This window comes from Oryza brachyantha, chromosome 4, assembly GCF_000231095.2.
Source record: "Oryza brachyantha chromosome 4, ObraRS2, whole genome shotgun sequence".
NCBI classification, from domain to species: Eukaryota; Viridiplantae; Streptophyta; class Magnoliopsida; order Poales; family Poaceae; genus Oryza; species Oryza brachyantha.
The window spans coordinates 16,839,792-16,865,310 of record NC_023166.2 but is presented as its reverse complement, the minus strand read 5'-3'; the positions used below and the strand labels follow the sequence as shown (position 1 = coordinate 16,865,310).

The 25,519-nt window shown below is 43.0% G+C and overlaps 3 protein-coding genes across 4 annotated transcripts; 2 read left to right on the top strand and 1 right to left on the bottom strand.

Moving 5' to 3' along the window:
- The first annotated feature begins 254 nt into the window (after positions 1-254).
- On the top strand, positions 255-1,286 carry LOC102711060 (brassinosteroid-responsive RING protein 1-like). Its single transcript, XM_015836349.2, has one exon. It carries the CDS (start codon positions 368-370, stop codon positions 968-970), a length of 603 nt encoding a protein of 200 aa, XP_015691835.2. The 5' UTR covers positions 255-367; the 3' UTR covers positions 971-1,286.
- Positions 1,287-8,560: 7,274 nt separating this feature from the next.
- LOC102710778 lies at positions 8,561-10,966 on the top strand. The gene is made up of 2 exons (XM_006652620.3): positions 8,561-10,371; positions 10,747-10,966. The coding sequence occupies exons 1-2, from the start codon at positions 8,899-8,901 to the stop codon at positions 10,867-10,869; spliced, it is 1,596 nt and encodes a 531-aa protein (XP_006652683.2). The 5' UTR covers positions 8,561-8,898; the 3' UTR covers positions 10,870-10,966.
- Positions 10,967-12,990: 2,024 nt separating this feature from the next.
- LOC102710487 (mechanosensitive ion channel protein 1, mitochondrial-like) lies at positions 12,991-21,077 on the bottom strand. Of its 2 annotated transcripts, XM_015836824.2 has the most exons (9): positions 20,813-21,074; positions 19,724-19,857; positions 19,058-19,621; positions 18,644-18,903; positions 18,198-18,298; positions 17,442-17,549; positions 15,400-15,627; positions 14,639-14,772; positions 12,992-14,044 (listed from the first exon to the last, which is right to left on the bottom strand). In XM_015836824.2, exons 2-8 carry the CDS (start codon positions 19,828-19,830, stop codon positions 14,668-14,670), a joined length of 1,473 nt encoding a protein of 490 aa, XP_015692310.1. In that variant the 5' UTR covers positions 19,831-19,857; positions 20,813-21,074; the 3' UTR covers positions 12,992-14,044; positions 14,639-14,667. The 2 variants fall into 2 exon arrangements, with proteins under 2 accessions (XP_006652682.1, XP_015692310.1); XM_006652619.3 differs by having other exon boundaries at positions 12,991-14,044; positions 19,058-19,857; positions 20,813-21,077.
- Positions 21,078-25,519: the final 4,442 nt, after the last annotated feature.

Here is a 25,519-nt window from a genome sequence, read left to right as displayed (position 1 = left end):
CACCACCAGCAGCAGCAAGAGGAGGGAGACTGGGAGAGTCCTCATCGGGTCCGGGTCGCGCGCGCGCGCCACACCGCGGAGCGGCTCACCACGCGACGCAACCAAAGGGGCCAGCGCGCGCGCGCCCCACGCACGCGAGCGGCGACCGAGCCGAGCGGCCGGCCCCCACGGGCCCCGACCCCTCCGCGTCACCCCTCGCTTGGCCTCCGCTTTATATAGCCTGCAACTCCCCACGGCCGCTCCTCCCATCCGCGCATCATCGCCACCACCACCACCACCACAGGCGCACCGCCTCCCCTCCACCACGACACCGACCGCGTGAGAACCCCGACGAGTCCGTCCTCCCTCGCCTTCGCGTCGGCGCGGCATGGGCTTCCCGGTCTGCTGCTACTCGGAGCTGCTCCTCCCGAAGCAGCTGCTCCACCTCCTCCTGCTGCTCGGCTACATCCGCCGCTTCCTGCTCTGGGCGTTCCACGCCGTCGGCCTCGGGGACCTTCTGGATCTTGGAGAAGAGCAGCAGGCGCTGCAGGAGCACGGCGCGCCGGCGCAGGCGCTGCTGCAGCACCGCCGACCCGAGTTCCGGCCGGTGCCGGCGATGGTCATCGAGGAGGTGCTGCCCGTGGTGCGGTTCGACGAGCTGGCGACGGTCTGCGGCGGCGGGGACTGCGCGGTGTGCCTCAGCGGCATCGGCGGCGGCGACGAGGTGCGGAGGCTCACCAATTGCCGCCACGTGTTCCACCGGGGCTGCCTGGACCGCTGGATGGAGCACGACGACCAGCGCACCTGCCCGCTCTGCCGCGCGCCACTCATCCCCGACGAGATGGCCGGCGCTCTCTGGGCCGCCGCCGGCGTTCCCGACGCCTCCGACTTCGACTTCTCCTACTTTGGCGCGCCCCTCACGGCGATGCCCACGCCGACTCTGCTTCGGCCGCATGAGCTGCTGCTCACTGGCCTGGGCGGCTACCAGTGACCGGTGAACCGTTGTTGGCAATCTCCACCTACTTGACAGCAGGCACCGGCGCCCCCGGAATGCGCAGTTTTACAACGACTGAATTGGTCGTCGCGTTCGGGGAGGAACAAGAACAGAAGGCGCCTTCAACTGTACATAGGCAAAATGAGTAAAGCAAACCTCCCAAAAAAGGGCTTAGATGATTAGTTTTTTCTTTTTTGGTTTGTTTTTGTACAGAAGATTCCATCTTCCAGGTTTGAGAAGTAGTGAATCTTTGTGCTGATTAAATTCTTTGAGCTTGGCGTTTTGGATGCAACAATCTGTGCATTTTTAGACCTTTTTTTTGCTCCTTCCAAGAACCAAGGTGCTCTCATCAGTCACCCACGCATCTATCTGCTTAGCCTTTTCGTTGCATAATTGTCATCAGTGTAGTGCACGGAGAAGCTTTGCTTACCTTCCCGTTTATTGTGGAAAGGGTACCACTACTATTTAGGTTCTGTTTTTGTATGTGCATTTCTTTTGTTGAACAGGAAAGTACGGAAGCCGCAGCCTTCCTGTGGATCCGGATCCAACATCAATCCAACGCCATCCAGCATTCCAGCAAACCATTGTTCTACAGGCTACCAAATCACTCGAGGGGATATCGCGTGGAATGGCCCAAGAACTGATGATGCTCAACGATGTTGTGAACTGAAAATTTGTTAGTTTCGCACAGACTGATTCTTCTAGAGGTTTGTTGCGCCATGCATTGCCCTCGGAAGGATTTTCTTTGTCAGATTTTTCCTGGGTAGTAGTAGCAAGTAGTTACCCTGTACCCTTTCTGCAGTGACAGGACGGTCTGGTTTCGTTCAGGTAGACGCAAAGGAAGAAATGGGAATTTCACCTCACACCGTGAGCGTACAAGAGCGAGAACCAGCTGAAACTTCAGGACCTTTGCGATAAAGCGGGAAAGTTTGAGACGTACAAGGTACTAGCAGCCTAGCCTACCTCTATAGTACAGCGACGTGCAGGCAAGGTGCGCGTATTACACGTAACGCTCCATTCTTCAGAAGGGAGCTTGGACAGGTAGAACAGTCGATGGCGCCTCTGCGCGCATTGGGCAAGCCAGTGGATGCCCGGCCTGAACGCACCGAAACACAGTGAGTATTAACTGCATTATCCACGGATTTCGTACTAGAACAGCAAGCAACTTCATCTACTTTCATGAGAGGGATATTTTTTATGCTTAACTTAGGTCATGGGCTCATGGCTTCGTGTCGGCTGAAACGCAGCTCTCTCTCCGTTCTCCTACGTTGCTGCAGCCGCTGTGGTTTACGAAGGCAACAGTTTAGTACTATTACAGCAGTGGTAGCAAGGTATTGTTTAGATTGAGAAAGTTTTTGGGAGAAATGTCACGTCAAATGTTTGATCAGATGTCGGAAGGAGTTTTTGGACACGAATGAAAAAATGAATTTTATGGCTAGCGTAGAAACCGATAGACGAATCTTTTGAGCCTAATTAATCCATCATTAGCTCATATTAGTTACTGTAGCACTTATCACTAATCATGGACTAATTAGATACTGTGCAATTAGTTTTTTAGTTCATCTATATTAATACTTTATTTAGATGTCTAAAAATTCGATGTGATATTTTTGAAAAAAAATTTAGAAACTAAACAAGACCTAAAGCGTGCTACTACTACGCGAGAGGGAGGGTGGTGTGGTGGGGCATTATTCCCGATCCATGCACTGAATGGAACCAAAAACGAACTCAAAGGTGATAATTGATGGGAATAATGACACGTCAAATCCCGCCCCCACCGGCTCATTATCGTACACGCGACGCCGTGGTGTTGGCCGCTTTGGCCTGACCCGCTTTCGACGTGCCGTATAACGGCAGGTCAGCAGCCACCTCGTCCCCTTGGCTGCACAAAAATTAATAAGGCTCCCAAGCCGTACGATTTCTGTTCTGCAGACACACGTCAGCAAGGATGTTACGGCGCCTTGATGTACGCTTGCCTTGGGGTGCAAATATCTACAGGCAGTTACAGTTAATTACTCGTAGTAGGAGCAGTACACTGTTCTTGCAAACCGAAAGCAACATGACGAAATGTCCCATGTTGCTCCGGCTCATCTGGCAACCGGCGACTGGGCAGGCAAGCCCTTCGGAGGAAAAAACAAAGCTTGAGAGAGCGTGACATGGTAAGGATCGTATTCCTGAGAGCAATCATGGGATATGTCATTCAGCAGCATGCCCATGTTAGCTTCTTCGCACATGATCGATCGTTTTCACCCTCCACTCACCGACGATCGATCTTTCTATCCGGTCGAAAGACCGCCACCGCGAATTCCGAATCGTGTCCAGGATAAGAACGAAATATAAATATACATCTTTTCGTTTATGCTTCCTGTACTTAAACTAAACTTTAAACTTTAAAATTAGAGTTTATTTTGTGATTTTTTAATCAAAATTTATTTTTTATCATTAACTTTTAGATCACTAAAAATATGTATATAAAGTTTTATTTATATATTATTTTTTTATTTTTAAATATGTTGTTTGATTTTTTTTTCTCGTAAACTCACTGGCCGTGAAATGCCACCAAGAACAGGAATCTTCACCAACGATTGATCCAAAGTTCGGCTCTTCAAGTGACGAAGTGGCGATCCTCTTGGATCCGTCCCAATCGTATAGTGAGAGATGTGTCCCAAGATCCCTCTTTATGTTTGGACCCCCGCCCGTTGCTTGACGACATTCTGAACATGGAACACATGCACCGCCCTTTCGGTTTCGTTTCGTTTCGTTTTAGATTCATTGACGGTTTGCCAGGCAAAACGAAACAGAAGAAGGGGAGGAAGAACACAGGTGGTTGGGTTGGGCGCACCGGCGCACAAGGACCCCTGGGCGTCAACGGTCCACTCCACTCCACGAGCCATCGGATCAGGAGCAATGTATGTGGCTGCCTTTCGAGTACCACGACACCATTTTTGCACGTTGCATCTCGCAGCAGCAGCAGCAGCTGCTGCTTGACACATCGTTGGAACGTTGCGACGTCGATGATGGCCGGGAGGACGATGGCCACGGTGACCGGTGCGTACCGTAGGCTGCTTTTCTGGCCTGCACGAGGAAGGCGTGTGTGTAGCCATGTAGGCAAGGCAACAGCAGGAATGAGCATATGCATGTTATCGCGGATTTTATGGAGATTTTGTGGCCACTTCAGATGGCAACCGCTGTGTGAGAGCCTACCTGCCGCTAAATATTCCCATCGTCCCCTCCCTTTCAGCGGTAGTAGCTGGCAATCGCAGATTTGTATTGAGATGTGAACTTAAATACTACTCCATTGGTTCCAAATAAGTGATGATTTTTGGCTAAATATTGTATCCGAAAATTAGGACTTAGAAGAAAAAAAATCAGATTAAATAAGAGCATACACAATTGTTGCACATCTTTCCATCATCAAGGTAAATATATATGGGTACGATAGCATTTTAGTTGAGTACTAATTTATCTAAAATTAATCAAAATAACCACTTATTTTGGGACAAACGAATATAATTTTTCAGTCGCTCGAAGTGTCAACAATCAGATGTTAACCTTTTGTCAGGTAGCACCATGATATATTTGCTGATTCGAAGTTGGCAACAATTAGGTCTTTTCATATGAGAAAATTGGCTAATCCTGTATAGTCACATCCAAGTACCCAACCAATTTCATGAAGAAAGAAGCAGCCAACCACTGGTTTAAATCGATGCCAGACCCTGCTTTATGGGGAATGTGGCTGTCAATATGCTGTATGTTTGAGAGGGAGTGTGTGTTAGCAAGCCCATCAATCATTTGGGGGCCAGTTAGCAACTGGGCTGTACGATTTGTTTGAGACTAAAAGAGGTGGGCCTATTACCAAGCCCATTAGTTTTTATTTAATATAATTGACTTTTGGGTTCATGTTTAATTGCTTATTTTATTTAAAACTTTTATGCAAATATGCGAAATCATAAGTTATGCTTATAGTTTTTTAAGTAATAAATAAAATCACAATATAATAATTAATAGCCATATAAGTTTTTAAATAAGATGGATGATTAAATGCAAATTTAAAAGTCAATGACATCAAATAGAATAAAGTGGAAAGAGTAGTAGGACACATTAGTTGGTCTAGTTACCTTTAGACAGTACTCTTTCTATTTTTTATATAACGCCATTGATTTTTGAATCTATGTTTGATTGTTCAGCTTATTCAAAAACCTTATTCAAATATGTAATATTATAAGTTATAATTAAAGTTACTATAATAATAAATTAAATTATAAAAAATAATTAACTATAATTTTTTTAAAAGACAAATGATTAAGCGTGGACATACAAATCAATGGCATCATATAAAAAAATGAAGAAAGTATTTCACAAGTCATTTGGGCCAAGTCATCTCATTATCGGGCTCCTTCTTAAACTGTCTCTTCTATCTTTGTTAGGATTACACAAAATTTCAGATTTGTAACAAATTATAAGTAGAACGTATCGATTCCTCCCTCTTGAACTGTCTCTGCTATCCTTGTCTTTCTGTATTTCTGTTCACAGGCTAACTTGCTTGTGCAGGCTATCCTCATCTCGCCTCACTAACCTACAAACAGTGTGACGCACAGGCAATTGTCCAGTTCGCCCATTCTCTTGTCTACGAGCAATGCTGGCAAGTGGCAACAAGAGGACATGCCGCTATGTCAGGGATTCTAACACGCGAGAGAACCACATTAGCAAAACTGCAATAAATGACATGATGAAATAGGTGCCATGGCCGCCCATTCCGATGACATGAATGCATCCCCGATTCCCAAATTCGCAATCCCATTCGTTGATGCAGCAAAGCAGTCTTTTCTGTAGATGAAAACTCGTGTTTCATGTGTAAAAACCGTATATGACATTTTGCGACCTGTCTGTTGTTCCTGTTAATTGAAGAGGCACGCTGGAGACTGGTGGGTTCTCCATTTCTAGGCACGGGACTAGTGGATTGCGATAACTCACACAAGAATCATAGCGTTGGTTTTGGTTTCGCATCACTTCGAGGAAATGAATTCGTCAAAAACCAAAAGCTCTATAGGCAGAGGACCCTCCTACGACCAAGATGCAAGTCCTTTTCTCCAAACGAGTGGACTAGCCACGGAAAGGGACAGCAGTAGCACGCTTCGATTTTATCAGGTCTCCACTGCGAAGGTGATCGGGTATTCAAGATCGTATGGAAAGCCGGCATTGTTGCGGCTTGCACGGGCAATTCTCCTCGTTTGACTGACGAAACGGATGTCAAACTGCAGCAAATCGGTCTGGAAATGGTAGGCGGCCAAAGTCTACTACTGTCTACGGCGCTTTGAGCTGGTGGAAATGCAGCCGACTCGAAGCATTAGACATTAGCCTTTGTTTATGCTCTCCTACCTTTTCCTTTTTGCAATTGGTCGTTGTTTATACCTGAACAAGACACCACATGAGCACTCACACGGTCACACCCATATAACTCGTTTTGATAGGCGTGTGGCTGGCTTTCCACACAAACCACCACTGAATCACCAAGTGCGAGCTATGGCTGTCACTTTCAAGCAATGAGTGATCATGCCTTGTTCAGCCTCGACACAGCCACAGCGCGAATTAGTGTGCGTGTCATATTTGGTTGCGCTTAACTGAAAAATACAGCTAACTACTGTTTTTCAGAAGCTGTAGTTCTGCAGAACCTGCAGGCTTAACTAGCTCATTTCTCTTACACCACCGATTTTGTTGGGGGACAAGGGATGTGCTGTCACTTGCCAGTTTGCTATGGGACCAAGCAACGACTAACATTAGATTTCAAAAAAAAAAGCAACGACTAACATTCCTCATGACTTAGGGCACTGGGCATGAGTGCTCGGTAGTAGGAAAGTAGAATGCAATCGCTGTCTTTTTCATGACCTTTTCTTTTCCTAAGTGCAATGAGGTGAGGTCCATATCTATGAGCTCTAAGGATGCAGTAATAATGCTGAAGTTTAATTCTTAGTGACTTAGGGATACGGATAGAGTTGCTGACCAACCCAGGCATCACTCAATAATCACTATCGCCCATCCACGAAATCCAAGTCCACATAGCATCACGTAAGTCCAAACATAGTTCATACAAGGTTGCAGTGCATGCTGCTAAGAGAAGGTGTAAATCACAGAAAGATGAATTATGCATAGTAAACGTTACGGCATGCTAGTAAACAATCATGGAAGCTTGATGAGAACCTGGGGGTTTAGGAAACACTAAAATTGTTTTTTTTAATAAGTATGTGAAATAACTGAACTTGCAAGCAAGGACCAAGTAGAAGCACTCCAGCTCGAGAGCTGCGATTAATATACTGGTGTTGCATACCTATAAACCATGTGCTAACAAATTGCCTCGATTTACGTGAGTAATTTGTTTCCACGTATTTCGGTACAAAAGAATGTCCTTATGCTCAAATCACGACGTAAAACATGTATTCACCGTTTGCGTCTTATTTAAAAATTTTATAAAAAAACTCAAAAAATTAGTCACATGTAAAGTACTAATAATATTTTATCATCTAATAATAATAAAAATATTAATTAAAAAATATTTAAATAAGATAAATAGTTAAATATTGTATTAAAATAATAAAAAATAAATTTATTTTAGGATGGAGAAAGCATACAGGTGGTGCGAATTCCAACCGGCATGAATGAAACATACTCCACCATACTTAAATATTTTATATTAGTCTCTAAGGATTGTTAATCGTTGTTTGTAGGGATCATATTCCAAATTAAGCCCAACATTTAAGATTTCCTACTTCTGGAGGCCTTCTTGTTTGAGCTTTGCCAACTTTAGATTTCGGGACAAACTTAGGTGTTTTTAAGCAATTTTACTAAATATACCGAGAAATACCACAATAATTTCTAGTATTGATTTCGGTAAATCCGGGTACTTTTTAAATGATGATAAAAATGTTTTTCTATAATCATTGCTCAAGATTATCTTTGACTATGCGTCTAAGATTACAAGTGTAAAAATCTTGTTCTGAAACTATTTTCCATTGCATTCGTCATATTACTCGGCATATAAGTAGAAAAAAAATATTACTTTTCAATTAGGCTTTTAAAACGAGAGTTTTATAAATCAAACGTACACGATTAATCCCCCACTTTTATATAAATCAAACGTACACAATTAATCTCCCACTTTTTTGTTTTTATATGCTTATAAGCTAAAATTTGATTTTTTTTCAACCTTAAATTTACAGCTGATTTGGTGTTTTTTTATTAAAGTTTATTTATTAGCCTTGGTACTTGAATCGCTAAGAATATATATATATATATAATTTTTTTATTTGGAAATATACCAATTGACTTTCAATCACCCCAAAAGTAACAGGAGATAGCTGCAAGGTAACCAAGCCTAGACAATGAAAAATATAGAACAAAACCAAAAACTACTTAATTAATTCTAAAATATTTGTTATGAAAATCTAAAACTGTCTTGAGCTGCACACAACTGCACAAGCAAAAACCCTCCACTGGTAGTACGCGGAAACGGGGAATTCCACTGATTTCTGATAGCAAATCCTCGGCAACGGCACTAATAATAATGGGCAGCAGTGGAGGTAGCAACGGCACAGGGAAAACGCTGGAGAAAATAATAAAGAAGGCCGAAAAAGCGAACCCAAAAGGCCTTCCCCTTCCGGCCCTCCGCCGAGCCACAGCCACCCCACCACCACCATTCGCCGAACGGAGGAGGAGAGGAGGAGGGAAGCGGGGCGCGACGCGGAGGAACAAGCGGGTGGGGAGAATGCGAGACCTGCCAACCTCGCGCGCCACGCTGGTCTAAATCTAGCGCTATATTCTGGGATCCCTTTTGGTTCTAGCCACCCGCCCGCCCGCCCAAGAGGCGGAAGATTGGCCGGAGAAGCCGGAGGCGACGGTGGGGGCGGTGACGAGCAGCCACGGCGGCCGGAATGAAGGGCGGCGGCGGTGGCGGCAAGGAGGCCGTCACCGCCTCCATCCTCCGGTTCCTGCTCCTGCTCCTCCTCCCCCTCACCGCGCTCTATTTCTTCTACACGCTGCACCTCCTCCTCGCCTCCGCCGCCTCGTCGTCGTCGACGTCCTCCTCCTCCTGCGCACCTGACACCACCGCCGCGTCTCAGTTAGTGTCCCGCCTGTCGACCAACCGCAGCGCCGATGCTGCTGCGGTGACGGTGGCGGCGTCGGTGTCAGAGAAGAAGGCCGCCGCAGCCGCCTCAACGGAGACGACGACGCTGCAGCATGTCGTGTTCGGCATCGCGGCGTCGTCGCGGTTCTGGGACAAGCGGAAGGAGTACATCAAGGTGTGGTGGCGCCCCCGCGGTGCCATGCGTGGGTACGTGTGGCTGGACCGCGAGGTGCGGGAGTCCAATATGTCGACGGCGCGGACGGGGCTGCCGGCCATCAGGATCTCGTCTGACACCTCCGGTTTCCCCTACACGCACCGCCGGGGCCACCGCTCCGCCATCCGCATCTCCCGGATCGTCTCGGAAACCTTCCGCCTTGGCCTCCCCGGCGTGCGGTGGTTCGTGATGGGCGACGACGACACTGTCTTCTTCCCGGACAACCTCCTCACCGTCCTCAACAAGTTCGACCACCGACAGCCGTACTACATCGGCTCCCTCTCCGAGAGCCACCTGCAGAATATATATTTCTCCTACGGGATGGCGTACGGCGGCGGCGGGTTCGCCATTAGCAGGCCACTCGCGGAGGCGCTCGCGCGGATGCAGGACGGGTGCATACGCCGGTACCCCGCACTCTATGGCAGCGACGACCGGATCCAGGCGTGCATGGCGGAGCTTGGCGTGCCGCTCACCAAGCACCCGGGGTTCCACCAATACGACGTGTACGGTGACCTCCTCGGTCTCCTCGCGGCGCACCCGGTGGCGCCGATCGTGACGCTGCACCACCTCGACGTCGTGCAGCCCCTGTTCCCGAACGCCAAGTCGCGCCCCGCGGCGGTGCGAAGGCTGTTCGATGGGCCGATCAAGCTTGACCCGGCGGGGATAATGCAGCAATCCATCTGCTACGAAGGCCGCAACCGATGGACGGTGTCAGTAGCGTGGGGGTTCGCCGTGCTGGTGTCCAGGGGAGTAATGTCGCCGCGGGAGATGGAGATGCCGGCGCGGACGTTCTTGAACTGGTATCGCCGTGCCGACTACACGGCGTACGCGTTCAACACGAGGCCCCTGGCGCGCAGCCCGTGCCAGAAGCCGGCGGTGTACTACCTGTCATCGGCGCAGCGAGGTGGCGCGCCGCGCGGCGGGGAAACCACGGTGACGCGGTATGAGCGGTGGCGCCGCGCCAACGAGACGCGGCCCGCGTGCCGGTGGAATATCGCCGATCCAGACGCGTATCTCGATCACATCGTCGTGCTCAAGAAGCCGGACTCCGGACTATGGGACAGGGTAATTCTTCTCTGCCAATTCATCTTATTATTTTGTTCCAAAAAAAAATCATCTTCTGTTGCTTGATTCTAGCCATCACACATGATAGAGCAATTGCTAGTATTACTGAACATGATCGGTCCCTTATTATGTTTGTAGCATGTAGATTAGTGCAACATTGATCAAATAAACGAGGTGCATTACTGCAATAGGACTTGTGTGATTAGCATAATACCAAATTAGCAAGGTACTGTAGTAAGTATAGTACTTTGTACTAGGTTTGGTTGACAACTAGCAGGAATGTTATAGCCAAATTGCCGTCTGAAGATTTGTTTCTTGGCCTTGGTTGTGGTGTTCAAACTTTGTACTGATTCATACTTTCACATGGTTGTGCAGTCTCCCAGGCGAAATTGCTGTAGGGTGCTATCTTCACCCAAGGAGGGGAAGAAGGGAGGAGAGAAGACGATGACCATCGACGTGGGTGTATGCAAGGATGGCGAGTTCAGCCAAGTAGTGTAACCTGTTAGCCAAAGTGAAATAGGATGATTCATTTTTTTTCACTCTTCTTTTGTTCTGTATTCTACTCTTCTCGGAAGATTACAAACTTGTCATCTCCTGCGCGTCCGTTTTTTCGCCTCACGAGTTCACCTAAGTACAAGAACTCGAAATTTTGGCCGGACCATTTCCACTACATGGCTGCCCCCACGCACGGGCCCAATGCTACGGCCTACGGCTACGCCGGTCTACAGTGATGGAGACGGGGCAGAGGAGAGTGGAGGCTCAGCGTGCTTCTGCTGCATAGTATTGCTGTGTGCCTGTCTCTGTGGGGCTGCGACTTGGACCTCGTGAAAGCACTGCTTGGCGTTTCGAGCTCCATGTGACCACGGCGCAGGACAGCAGACAACAGTCGCCACGCGTCGTGGGATGGAAACGGAGGGTTCAGCTCAGCTGGGCGTGGTTTACCCGTGAAATCCTTTTTTTACCCGCGGCATGCGTTTTTTTCCGTTCGTTTTCTGTATGCCGGGAGCGCGCCGCCGCGGCCAAAAACCGCAGGGCGGCCACGGCGTGCTTTTGGGGGGCTTCTACTTTCTGGCGAAAACGACGACCGGATCTACCGGTTCCTTGCTCCCAGTGACTCACAACTGGGGTGCTGTTTGTGTACATTTATTGCTCTGATTAGGAGTGTAACAGGTTGTTGTAACAGGTGGCATCGTCACACGTCGCGGCGCAGCGATCTGCTCCCCGCGCTCAGGTCACACAGCCTCACCGCTCAAGCAAATTGCAAGCAGCTACGCCCATCATCCCATGCTTCCAGACCAGGGTTTCTTTTATACCGGAGAGAACCGAGGGCTTCTTTTTAGTTAATGAAAATAAAATTTTTGGATCACGTTGAACATTGACTGGATATTTGATGAGATTTTCAGAGACGAATGAAAAAACGAATTTTACAACTTGTCTGGAAACCATAAGACACATCTTTTAAATCTAATTAATCCGTCATTAGTACACATGGGTTAATGTAGCACATGTCGTTAGTTATGGACTAATTAAGCTCAAAAATCTCATGGTTTCCTCTCTAACTGAGTAATTAGTTTTTTATCTACGTTTAATGATCTCTTTAAATATCCAAAGATTCAATGTGATGTGGTGAGGAAAAAATTTGAGAAACTAAATTGGCCCCGGATTCGCTGCGTGTATAAAACTGTATAAATTTGAATCCAAATTTTTTAAACAAAATCATCATTTTGGAAGCGATACCATGCGATTTGACGTTCTAATCGCCTGACTTTTTATGATAGTCGTGGTGGTTAAAGTGGAAGGTTTTCATGGAGAATACGGTAACCGAGCGATAAGCGATATTATGACAAAACCATGGCGGCAAGAGCAATTATCACTATGACCGTCCCTGTGTTGTCTAATTATTTTGTTTCAATTTAACTCTCCTCAAATCAAATTGCCGCATCTTTTGATTGATTCACGTTCTTCTTTGAAAAATTTCTTCGCCCTAGGTCTGGGAATTACATAACTATCATCAAGAATTTTTTTTAGTTGTTACTACATGTTTAACTTTTTTAATTGGACCATTCGTCTTATTTAAAAATTTAGTATAAATATAAAAAATAATAATTCATGCTTAAAGTTTTTTTTATAATAAAGTAAGTCATAAACAAAATAAATGATATTTCAATAATTTTTTAAATAAGACAAATGATCAAACATTATAAAAAAAATCAAACATCTTACGTTATAAAACAGAGGAAGTACTCAACTTTTTTTATTTTTTTAATTTGCACAATATTTGCCGAACCCTAGCACCAAACCAAATATTGAAATCGTCCCCTCGCGATACAGACGATAATCGCCATGGTAACCGTGGTTTCGCAAGAATTTTTTTAGTTGTTACTACATTCGTTTGTTTCATAATGTAAGATGTTTAACTTTTTTAATTAGACCATTCGTCTTATTTAAAAATTTAGTATAAATATAAAAAATAATAATTCATGCTTAAAATTTTTTTTGATAATAAAGTAAGTCATAAGCAAAATAAATGATATTTCAATAATTTTTTAAATAAGACAAATGATCAAACATTATAACAAAAAATCAAACATCTTAAGTTATATATAACGGAGGAAGTACTCAACTTTTTTTTATTTTTTTAATTTGCACAATATTTGCCAAACCCTAGCACCAAACCAAATATTGAAATCGTCCCCTCGCGATACAGACGATAATCGCCATGGTAACCGTGGTTTTGCAAGACCCTGTTCTAGACAAACATTTCCCAGCATGCACATTAGAAAGAGAAATAATTTGCATAATGATGCAATCGTTGAAAAAAAATTTTGCATCTCCATGTTGCACTGCCGTGATCACTTTTAATAGACATGATACTTCCGGTTCTAACAGAAACCCTTTTTTAGGCAAGATTCTGACCTAAACATAGATATGAAAGCAAAAGGCTTGTCAATAAGAGGGCCGTCGTGCGCACATGCAAGCAGGATCACCGACGTTTCTTGTGTTCGTCTTTGCAGTAGACCGCTTGCACCGGCGACGTTGTCTCCCGACACACTGACTCGGGACAGTGTCACCATACCTATTGATGCGTTCAAAACAAAAACTAGACCGGCACGCATGTATAGGCTCCTGCATTTTAGAGTCCCAAGGAAAAACGGGACGCTGCAATATTGTTGCTTTGAGCCAGGCAGTGGTGCCAGATGGTGGGAGCATACAATCATGCATCGTCCGTATAATAATTAATTTCTTACCACTCTTCCATTTCATAACAGATAGATTTATTTGTTATTGAACCCATGTCACATGTCATAGACACGTGAAGATCCACGTGTCAATGAGTGACAAATATATTATCGTATATTTTTAAGAGTGGCAAAAAGTTAAATACATATGTATATAAGAGATGCATGGAAAAGGGCCTACCCACTCGCATTATCAGCATGCTGACCAAAATGTTTACCATGGTCCTCTTAGGGGATGATATATCAAGTGAAAACTAAGAGTTGGAAATTGACCTTAGATCAAAAAAGGCTGTTAACAGAAAGTATATGGAGTCGAGGTCTGAAATCTGGAGACGTCAAAAGGACTGAGGCACGGCCTTTGCCATCGCATTAGAAGAAATGTTCCAAAACCACCAACTATGTACCTCTATCGAGTGTAGACTAACGTAATTCTCCTGCAATTTAAAAGATCGAAGATATATATCAAGCCATTCCTCTTTTAATTTAGAGTTAATTTTAGAGCTTTATCATCGTATATTTTTCACATCTTTGTCTTCTAGATTGATAAGAACATGTATATAAAAATTTTACTTACAAATTATATTTTGATAGTTAATAAGCATAATAAGCAGTTTTACTTTTACATTTTAAAAGAAAAAAAAGGATGACGCTGCAGAGTGCAGACTGTAATAAATATATTTTAAAATGTGGTATTCATGCATCAACATACCGAAGAAAACGACACATGTCTTACATGCAAATACCATTTAATAAATATCCGAGTGGACAGAAAAAGTACAGAGATGACATGAGTAAAGTTGGGAACAAAGATGCACTCAAATGTAAGAAAAATGTTTTGGAACTGCCAGATGCTAGATGACGAATGGAAAAAAAGTAATATGGGAACAGAAGTGAAACAATCAAGCCGAGACTTTGATGTGTTTTAACGTCGTACTAGCAGTTTTGATGTGAAAATATGACAGACGAAACTGTGTTGGATAGTATTATCTACATGGCATAGCACAAAAGCGAAACGTTATTGCACTTACCCAACTTGCAACTTCCAAAAGCACCGTAATCAGCAGCACTGCGTGGTGCTTCCCAGTTCAACGCCATGTAACTTGATAATCTTAGCAGCCTCCAAAAGAATGTCCTGTGTTGTAGACAACCACTCATCCTTTTTCTGTAATATACAGAAGAATTGTGATGAATCAAAAGAGGATTAGTGATGGGTTGTTTCGGGCTCTCTTCTACTAAATAATTGTGTTCTCATAAGTTGGACAGGATGTTTGGTAAAGAAAAAGGGCGGATCCAACAGGACACAATGTGATGTTAGGGATAGGCACGGGTCAGCCGCAGATAATCCATGGCCGGTACTACTTCAAATAAATAACCTAAGTTTCATTCTCAAAACCTCAAAAATAAAACTTAGTTCATTTATTTGAACTAAAGCTAACCAGGAATTACCGGTCGACCACGTACATCCCTAATTTTTAAGTGAAGTAAATATCGTAAGAACAATTTACTGTATGCTAAAGATGTTGATTTCAACGGGATTACCACATTTTGGGTAACCAAGATTTTATTTGTAGCCATGTCTGTAGAACAGCAATACAGCCAGCTACCAATTCGGATGGACTATGAACATGATGCTGTCGTGTTGGTAGGTATGGACCAGAAAATTACGCTGAACACGCGTTGTTACCCAAAACATGCTAAAAAACAACAGACTCTGTAACATATAGTTATAAATGGATTATTGAAGATACAGGACATGATTATTACTGTGAAATAAACAAAGTTAACGCACCATTTTTTTGAGGTTGCACCCAATGGTGAGCTCTCCATATGAACTTTCCAATCTTGAAAGATAGCAATAAGGAGCTTGGGTTTCTGAGTCTGAGACAACCTTTGGATTGGACCTTAACATAACTTTTATCTCCTCTGATATAGCAGGAACCTTTTCAACATCCTCAATTCTAATAGGAATCTTTGTCACACTGGCTCGCCGTTCAGCTCGTGATTTGTTCACTATCACCTGCAAGTTGTTATATTAACAATATCACGATACTGTGAAACCAAGAGTGGTTTGTATTAATTGTGATAGAAAATTGGTAAGTGTGAGAGAAGCGTGTGTGTTTGACTAATGAGGGTCAGGTCGCGAAATATGTGCCCGCAAAACGATGGTTCAGATTGTTTGTGTGCAGGTGCTTAGGGTCAACCTTGGTCAACGATAGACCGGGATCAAACTCAGGGGGAGTTGTGGTCTAGCACGGTCGAGAGCATCGGGTGACAAGGTGGGACACAGGCGCGTACACAAAAACAAATATTGTGCGGAAGCATCTGAATTCGCAAAGAAAATCGAAGAGGAGGAGGTACAGTAGATATGCATGGCTGCATGCATACACATATGCATGGCTGCATGCATATGTACGTGCAAAGAATGGATGGCTAGCTAGTTGGTTGGTGCAAGCCAGCATGGCTGGCTTGGATTGCTCGGCTTGGTCAACCTGCATGCGTGCATGTATCGGTGAGCTAGCTTGTGGGTGGATGGCAAGCAACAACGCCATGGCGCATGCACTCGGGTGCGATGCAGCAGCCGCTGACGGGCAGGCCCCGGTCGGAATATTCGGTGCACATGAGAAACCAGCCTACGGCCGACGCGTGGCAAGACCTTCGTCCTCATGCGCGCACGGGAGGCAGCTGTAAGGTGGATTTTCTGTGGCATCCGGATCGGCTGCGGCAGATCAGAAAAAGGAGACGTGGCTCATTCTGAGCCCTTGATCTTGCATCCGACGGCTGTGAGAACTTGGAGTAGCCGCCAAGTTTTAGGGGTATTGTGGTCATTTTGCAATGGAGAATTAGCCCTATAAATAGGGGAGGAATGTTGCTTGAGTAAGCAACTTTGTGATGAAATAAAAAAATATTTTCGGGAGTGGTTTGTTACTCTAGCTTGTGTTGGCTAGATGTTGTGACAATAACTCTCATGAATTGTTTTTGTTAAGCTTGTGAACCAAGCTTTGTAAACTTCAAAAATGAAATTTAAAGTTTACTTGTGAAATGAAATCGCTTTCTGCATTTAAATTCCTATCGATATTTCCTGCTCTGTTTTATTTTTGATATCTCCATTCATGTCCTCCTATTTTTCACGGAGATATCTTTTTCGGAGTTCTGCGATCGAATTGGAATTTCGTTTTTTTTTCGGGGATAGTTACACTTTAGCTATATTCACCCCAAAGGTTCAAACAGGAACACATCATTCCGAGTTTCAAATGATTTAAATCCTCCAAAGATTCTTTATTGTACTCCATCCCAAACAGAGACTAAAATCTAAAATTTGGGCAAGACCTAAGTTTCATATTTCAGTGATAAAAAGATTTTAACTGTAGCCTTTAGCAGTACCACTGTATCAGTTAATGGATTTAGAAATTGTGATTTGAGAACCATGGATAGCAGTGCAAAGTGCAAACCAATGACAATGTCAGAAGATGACATCATATTAAATTTGCTAGCGGTGTCCACTTTATTTGGTCTGAACATATCCTAGGTATTTTGCATGTTGTTTATCACAGAGTAGTAAAATCTGCCGCAGTTCCAAGTTAAATTGTATAATAATAAGATAAACTTCTAAATCCCCAAAGTTTCTAGGTTCCTTGAAGAATCAATCTCTCATAAATTTACTGACAATACCACTACCGACTACAGAATATTCAGTTTTTCTTTGTGTGAACCAAAATAGTAAGGACAGGACAAGGAAAATGAAGTTTCAAGGTGGTTTAGAAAAGCATTTTATATGTCACTCCTATTTAAACGTGATTCAAAAGGTTTCCAGTAATGCAAGCCATAGGATACCTGACTGGAGAACAGAGAGTTGGGTACTGTGACAGGAAGCTGTTCTGGATTGATCAATTCAGTAGAAGTCAGTCCTATTTTCACCACCCTACCTTCTATTGATCCTGCCTACAATGAAAATTCTTCAATTACTGGGAGTCGACTAGTATAGTTTATAGAAAAACAACAATTACAAAGCAATGAAAGATAAGTACAGTATTTAGCCAGCCATAGTTGTCAACTTGAAATACAAGATTCATTTAGAGAAACAAGGTAATATCTGACTCACTTAAAACAGGGCCTTCCTCAATTCTCCCACTCCCACCTTATTACTGAACATGGATCACATACTTATTCCTTGGAGACATGCAATAGTGTTATCAACTAATCAAGTACTGAAAGCACAAATACTGCGAGAAGCATTGCTGTGATGATAATCATAGAAACTTGGGAAGTGTATGGTATAGATGTTTTGCTCGTAAGTCATAACTATTCCCCATGTCCATCTATAAATACCGTTTATAGCTTATAACCCTTCACTTACTACCCCTTTTGTTGGAAATTTGTTTCTAATGCACGTTTAGACACTTCATTAATTGCAATCCTTTAACCCTGTAAGAGATGATTTTTTTTTAAGATCATGCTCTACGAACAATATGCATCCCTTGTTACTAGTAAATACTATTCATTGAGAACCTACAGGCAGTAACTATACCAAACATCTGCATATCAACATATAGTATGAGTGACATACAGCCCCCTAAATCTATAAGGCACCTTTATGTATTCTCCAGCTTTGAATGGGCTTGAAAACTGCAAGGAGAACCCACTGAGCATGTTACCAAGGACATCTCGAGCAGCAAAGGCAGTAGCAACACCTGAATTATAGAGGAACAAACCAGAAATTCAGTTTAGTTAGAAGTGTCATCTACTGCAGTCAGGAGCTACCCATAATCCCCCAGAATAGTTATAGTATTACTATACTGTGATATCTCAGTTCATGCATTCTAAGTTGATAAGCTCTGGAACAAACTATTGTTTTTCTAGATGAACAGTGGAATACACCTAGCATCATCTATTAATATCCAGGCATCTAATACATAGTGAAACAAACTATGAACATGCAATTATTTAATACCTATTGTTGAAACAGTAAGGTTATTACAATATTTTGAATGAAACATGGTATAACACATTATATATCAAAATAGTTATAAAATTACCTCCCACACCACCAACAGTTAATATTGACTGAGGAGCTACACCACAGGCTTCTGCGAGAGCCATTATTCCGAGTGCAATCAGTCCTAATGATGAGACCTTATCAAATGCTGATAACCTGGCTTGATCAATACTTGAGGCAGCAGATTTAGTGATGAAGTTTGTTTTCCACCTATGAAGGAACCAGACAAAAGATAGAACAATTGCACCCCTCCATGCCTGTGGAAGATAAGCTGATATGCTTGGTGAAGTGAACCCAGCCCTGAGGAAGAAAAAACAATCAGAATAATCAACATTTCAACAATACAGGATCACCTTTTTTATCTGTGTGTGAGAGAGAGATTGCATGGAGCACCAGATTCTCTTGCATCCACAACAAAGATAAATTTTCAGAAAAAAGTTAAGAAGGGCCTTACATTTCTGAAAATGCCATAAACGTGATAAGGTATTTCGCAGGATCCTCCAATGCGCTCCAGAGGCTAGTTTCATATGAAACATCATTCTTTGTCGAGTTTCCCAAAAGTACTGATATAGGATTTTGTGACGCATACTTGTGAATCCTCCTTAACATGACAGGCATGACAAACCAAGCCATTACTGTACCAAGGATCGTCCCACCAAGTGGAACCACAACCTTTTCTAGATTCGGATTTGCATCAAAGAGCTGCTGTACATGAGGTGTAATTGCATCTGTCAAATCCTTAACTTTCTTGCCTGCGTCAGTAGTAGCTTCTAGAGTAGATGTGCGAGCATTCTCCAAGATATCAAACCAAGAACTACCACCACCAGGAGTTCCAAGCTCAACGGTTTCTGCAGAAGATACATTTGAGACAGTATTATGTGGAACTTCTGCCTTGATCCCAGTGTCTGAGGAGTATGCTCGGCAGATGCTTGAAGCACCCAAGAATCCTGCCAACGCATTAAATCTGGGCTTTGAAGTAGTCGACCAACTGGTGTCCATATGAGCTGAAGAAGGCATCCTACTGATCATTGACACACCATTAACTGGAGAATACCGATCCATTACCTTGATATGGTTAAGTATGGAAGTGTTTGTGTGCTTAGTACAGCTGCTGAACCACCTTAAAGAAGCATCAGAAGATATACAAGGTCCAACACATATCTCCATGATATTCTGACTGACCGTTGCTCTAGACGCTCTGCGAAGAGTTGCTGCTATCATAGGCATTATGCAGTACTTGACAAAATAGAACTCCTGAAAAACAAGCAATCTCATAATTAAACAATTCATACACTACTAGGTAAAGATGAATTCATCCCAGCATAGGTGTTAAAAGGCCTATTGAAAATTGAAATGCATAGCAAACCATAATGCAGTGTGTCTTTGAGAGAGACTGAAGCTTTTGAACAGACAGGACGGTGGATCAATATGACAACATAGTACATGGAATTCTTAATTAGATATAAAAATACTAAAAACGGAGCTCTCAGTGCACAAATTATTGGAAGCAATTATAATCAAAACTTGCAAATGCGAAATGCCAAGTAGATTGAACTTGTGGGGTAAATCTAGTCAGACAGAAAACACCAAACAGTGAAGTGCAGTCATGAACTGCTATCCATCTGCTTTAGGATTAAACAAGGTTTTGCATCTCAATCACGATTCCACATGCCGTGAATCGCATCAACTAACTGAGCTCCGACTTCTAGAGATCGAGTAGACCGGAGTCCGAAATGCGGAGCGATTCTCCCTCCTATTAGGAGACAACTAGCACCCAAAACTTCCAAAATAACAATCACGACGGGCTAGAATTCGTCCGCATAATCAGAACCAGGTTAAGCAACAGGGGGCATTTGGGCGTCCAATACGAACAGAGAAATCGAACTACCAGTGGCTACTCCCAAGTCCCAACTCGATTCGAAAGCTAACACTAGCATAAACCATTGGAAAATGCGGCACTGAACCGAACCAGCGGAAGAGCACCGCTCACACACACACACACACACACACACTCTTAAGGAAACGAATGCGCCAGCACCACGAGAAAGCTCTAGGGAGAACGATCGCGTCGTCTAGAAGCAGTACAGCGAACCACGTCGTGCGAATCGAAGCTACCAAACCAAACGAACACAGCAACACATCTGTAAACTGGGAAACAGCAGGAGCAGGAGCAGGAGCGGGAGCGGGATGCTTGGAGGCTGGAGCTTACGATTATCGGGAGGCGGAAGGCGGAGGCGTCCGAGACCCGGCCGGCGGCGCGCTCGCTTCCTCCCCGCCGTGCTCCCGACACACAGCCGGGAAGGGAGAGGGAGAGCGCAGGTGCCGGAGGCGTGAGCCCTGATGGTGACGGTCTCCTCTCCCCTTGTGATCTGCTTTCGCTTTCGGCAAAGTCCTTGCGGGGAGGAAACGGCGGCGCCTCTGTGACTCTGCAAGTGGGTCCCTTTCATCGGATCCCTCTCTTCCACGGTTCCTCCCCACACGGCCACACCCGCGTGCTACCGTCTTCTGGGCCTTCCGTTTCCGAATTTCGAGTTTCCTTCCCAAAAACCACCGTGCAGCTTTCTGGGCCTAAGAAGGCCAGGCCGCATCTCCAGCCTTCTGCCCATATTTCACAACACAATATTTTTCTAATCTTATTTAGATTCATAATTATACTAATTAATTTAAAAACATATATAAATTATACGAATATATATGCATTACTAGAAAAATTTATAAGCAGTTGCAACTACAAAGCGATGGAAGCCTGAATCTTTTGGCAGTTTAGAAGCATAAGTAAAACCGCTTGTCAACAATAAAAAATAATTTATGTGTAAACATTTTATGTACCTACTCTTATTGATTTAAAAGCAATGACAGAAAATAAAATAAAAAAAAACCAAAATTAAATCTAAATTTAAGTTTTAAAATTCGAATTTTGATTTATAAGTATAAATATATGCGAAAGGATTGGGGCACGCTCTTGTTCCAAAGTAGTATAGCTTGGATCCAAAAGCGAACAGATAACACGAAGAAAACAAAGCAATTGAAACATCAGCCTAACTGAACAAATATTCAGCAGCCTGGAAAGTCGTCCACTCAGCAAGTACTTAAACATTACCAACAAAGTTTTGACAGCAGCTTACTTGATCCTTACAGGTTTAACCACTAGACAGTACATAGCTTATGCTACATCTCGCACGTTTTCATCTTTCTAGTAGTTTATTACTAGAACTTAGTATGTACAACGTCTTCGGAGACGGCATGTGGTCGGAGATAAACCACAAATTCACTCAGTTCCCTGGGAAAAAAAACACTGTGAATAATATCAGCATGGCATTATGATGCAAAGTAAAGAGCAAAATGTATGCATATGGGTAGCATACCGGCTTATTTATTGTCTTCATCACTACCGCTTGACATATCGAAAAGTGAGAGCATGATCAAGGGGCCAAGAACTGGTGGCAAAGGAGGTGGCCTGCTAAAAGCAACAAGTGGCTCAGTGTTTTCATCCTTTGCGAGCACCGAATCATCGGAGTTATTTTCCCTCCCATGCTTCTGAGTAATTGTCATCAACCCTGTATGACAATATTAGAAATCAGACAGCAGTAGAAGAGGAAGCAATTAAGACACTGAGCTTCATTACTGAATCTCCAAGTAAACTGGACTGAATCTCATATTAACATACTCGGCAGTCCGTTGACAGGTTTGATTTGCCTGGTTGCATTTTCCACCACAAACCTTGCGGCTCCTCTCATTGATATGTTAATTCGCTACCTGTATCTGTATAGAAGAACCAGTGTTTTACTTGATAAAGAACGCTAATGTAATATCACAAGACAAACAAGGCTACTGAAACTTTGATAAGAATGTAGTCAGATTTCCCTCTGAACTTTGGTGGCTTGCTGCAGATTGAGTTGGCAGCTTTATTTCCTTGCGCTCAAGTTATTCCAATCTTTGATTGGTCTGATCCATGTTCAACTATAATAAACTAGAAACTTGTTTACTAGAGCAACGTACTAAAAGCGTACTAGAATAAACTAGTTTAATAAGAAGTGTTCAGAACTTCCTTTTGTCGATACAAACTACAGTTTCTTTTATGGGCTTGCACAGAAATCATTAGAAAGAACGAAAGACGATTGCATGATTGTAGCCAGAAACTTACTTTGGGCCTATATATATCGCGCAAAATACTACAATTTTATAGGCGAACATAAGTGGTTAATCAATTTATTATCGAAACAAACGGAAAGAAAAAAAAGGAGCTTTGAACAGCCCCATTTCCTACAATTGATTCCCACGTTCACCCTGCTGCCTCAATGTCCTGCCCATTCACAAGAAATCAAAGAACGACGGCGAAGGAGGTAAGGAATCTCGATACGAAAACATACGTATGCTACTCTGCTACGATCCATGCGAGAAATCATGTATCTTTGACACAGGGAAAGCAGGATTGCAGGGTAGCCTATGTCAACCGCAACCCGAATTGAGGGAGAGAAACGAAATCTTACCTTGAATCCCAGAATGAAAGTTGCGGAGGATGCCTCAATTACAGTCGAGAAACGAGGATGCAGGCTGCAGGAGATGGACGAGATCTCCAGAAATTTCCGGAACAAATGCAGGAGATGCTAGAAGCGTCGTTGCCTCCCTGAGCATATATGGTAATATGGGCTCCAGTTTACGTTCGTGCCGCGTGCGGCCGTGGACGGCCCAGAATGTATATCGAGTAATAGCCGTCGTCCTATATTTGAATGGACCCAGCCTGCTAGCTTAAGATTGGGATTGGGCTGGACCTATCTACCGGCCGAACTTAAATTCGAGTAGATTATTAGCCGTTGTCCTCCATCCCCACGGCAATTTTATTGAGGACTGCTATTAAACGGGATGATTTTTACCGTATATCAAACATTATACTTTATCGATATTAGATATGATATTATAGTAGTATCAATTGATATACTATATGTAATGACAAAAATCAAGATGGTGCCGGCAACCCTCGTCAAACAAAGATGATACTCTGAATTTGGTACGAGGACGATATGTAAAGTATAAATGGTACCTAGAAATATCTCAATTCTAATAAAAAGAAGACTAAAAATAATAAAAGATTGAAAAAAAATCCGACCTAGATAACGGTTTAAGCGGTTGATAATACTTTAAAAAAGTCCCATCCCCAACACATGAGCAATCATGTATTCTAATATTTTTTCTTTAACTTATAAAAAAATAAAACATGGTCATATGGCTCTAGCAGCATGCTTGTCTAATCAAATCAGTCCGAGATGCACCACGGATAGTATGAATAGATATAACCTAGTAGTGGTATGGATGGTAGAGAGGTTGCATTGGTTAGCATATACTACCATGTCAAAAAAAAAAAGTATTTCTGGTTTTTTAGCTCGAATGCTTGACCATCCGTCTTATTTAAAAAATTTATTAAAAATTGAAAAAAATTAGTTCGCACGTAAAGTACTATTCATGCTTTATCATATAGTAACAATAAAAATATTAATCATAAATATTTTTTAAATAAGATGGAGAGTTAAAAATTCTATAAAAACACAGAAATTCGTTTATTTTGAGACGGAGGTCGTAGGTGAGAAAAAAAAATATACGTGTGGTATGCATGGTGTGTCTGTACAGATGAAACAAATATACGTATGGTTGTAACGTTTCAACTGGATAGCTTTGAACCGTACAAGAACAGCGGAACGGTATACCTCTCCCTAGCATTTCCATTTACTTCTGTGCTTTTACAAAGTTATTATTTTTTATATTACTTATGTGTCATTATAATGACATTTTTATTTTTTTATTTAATTTTACATTGACAATTTAAATCAATGTTAAATTTGCAATAGTAAACATAACAGTTTTGATGGGGAGTTTCAGAGAGGTAGAATCTATCCGAGAGATCATGAGGAAAGTGGCGTGGCCATTTGAAACGTTGTCGCCATGATTAAGCCTCTTATCATTTTGTTCGCTGACGGGAGCCGCGCACACATTCGGTTCCTGACCACAAATATTATAAGGAATGAAAACTAACTTTTTGTTTAGCGATAATGCAGCGCGTGCTGCTGCTGCGCGTTTAGGCCCAGTTTAGTTTCCACAAATTTTTACCCAAAAACATCACATTGATTCTTTAGACATCTAAATAAAGTATTAAACATAAATAAATCAAAAACTAATTGCACAGTTATGTGAGAAATCATGAGACAAATCTTTTGAGCCTAATTAGTACATGATTAGCTATAAGTGCTACAGTAACCCATATACGCTAATGCCGAATTAATTAGGCTCAAAAAATTCGTCTCGCGGTGAAACCAACCATGAAATTCGTTTTCTTATTCTTATCTGAAAACCACTTTCGACGTCCGGTCAAATGTCTGATGTGAAATGCAAAAATTGTTATTTCACCGACTGAACACCTGCTCGTAGCTAGGTGTCGTCGTGCCGGGTTGTCTATCGGCGCACGCGCTCCCATCAGCTCGTGGATTTGACGTAGGCAGTGGCGCAGGCACACGAGCTTATAGATGATAAAATACTACGCGCGCGGGAGGAGCGTTCAGGCGGTTTATCAGTGATGTGCGCGCGTGTCACCTGCTTTAAGTCGGCAGAGCCTTTGTCAAAGCCAGGTAATGGATGGAAGGTAAATGAAACACTTAGCAAATCTCTCGTTGGATTGCTTTGTGGAAGAATGAATTTAGAGATTTGCTCCGGTCCACCCAGTACCTCGAAATACTAAATCATTTCTTACCATTGAATTTAGCTGAATATGATGTCCACGGTTAAATCTAACGATCATAAATAATTTGGTACCATAAGATATTTTTTATTGGACCAGAGCAAATCTCATGAATTTGAGTTCGGGTGAGCACAATATATAAAAATTGAGCTGTCGGTGTGAAAAGCAGAAGAAATTAAAAAGAAAACA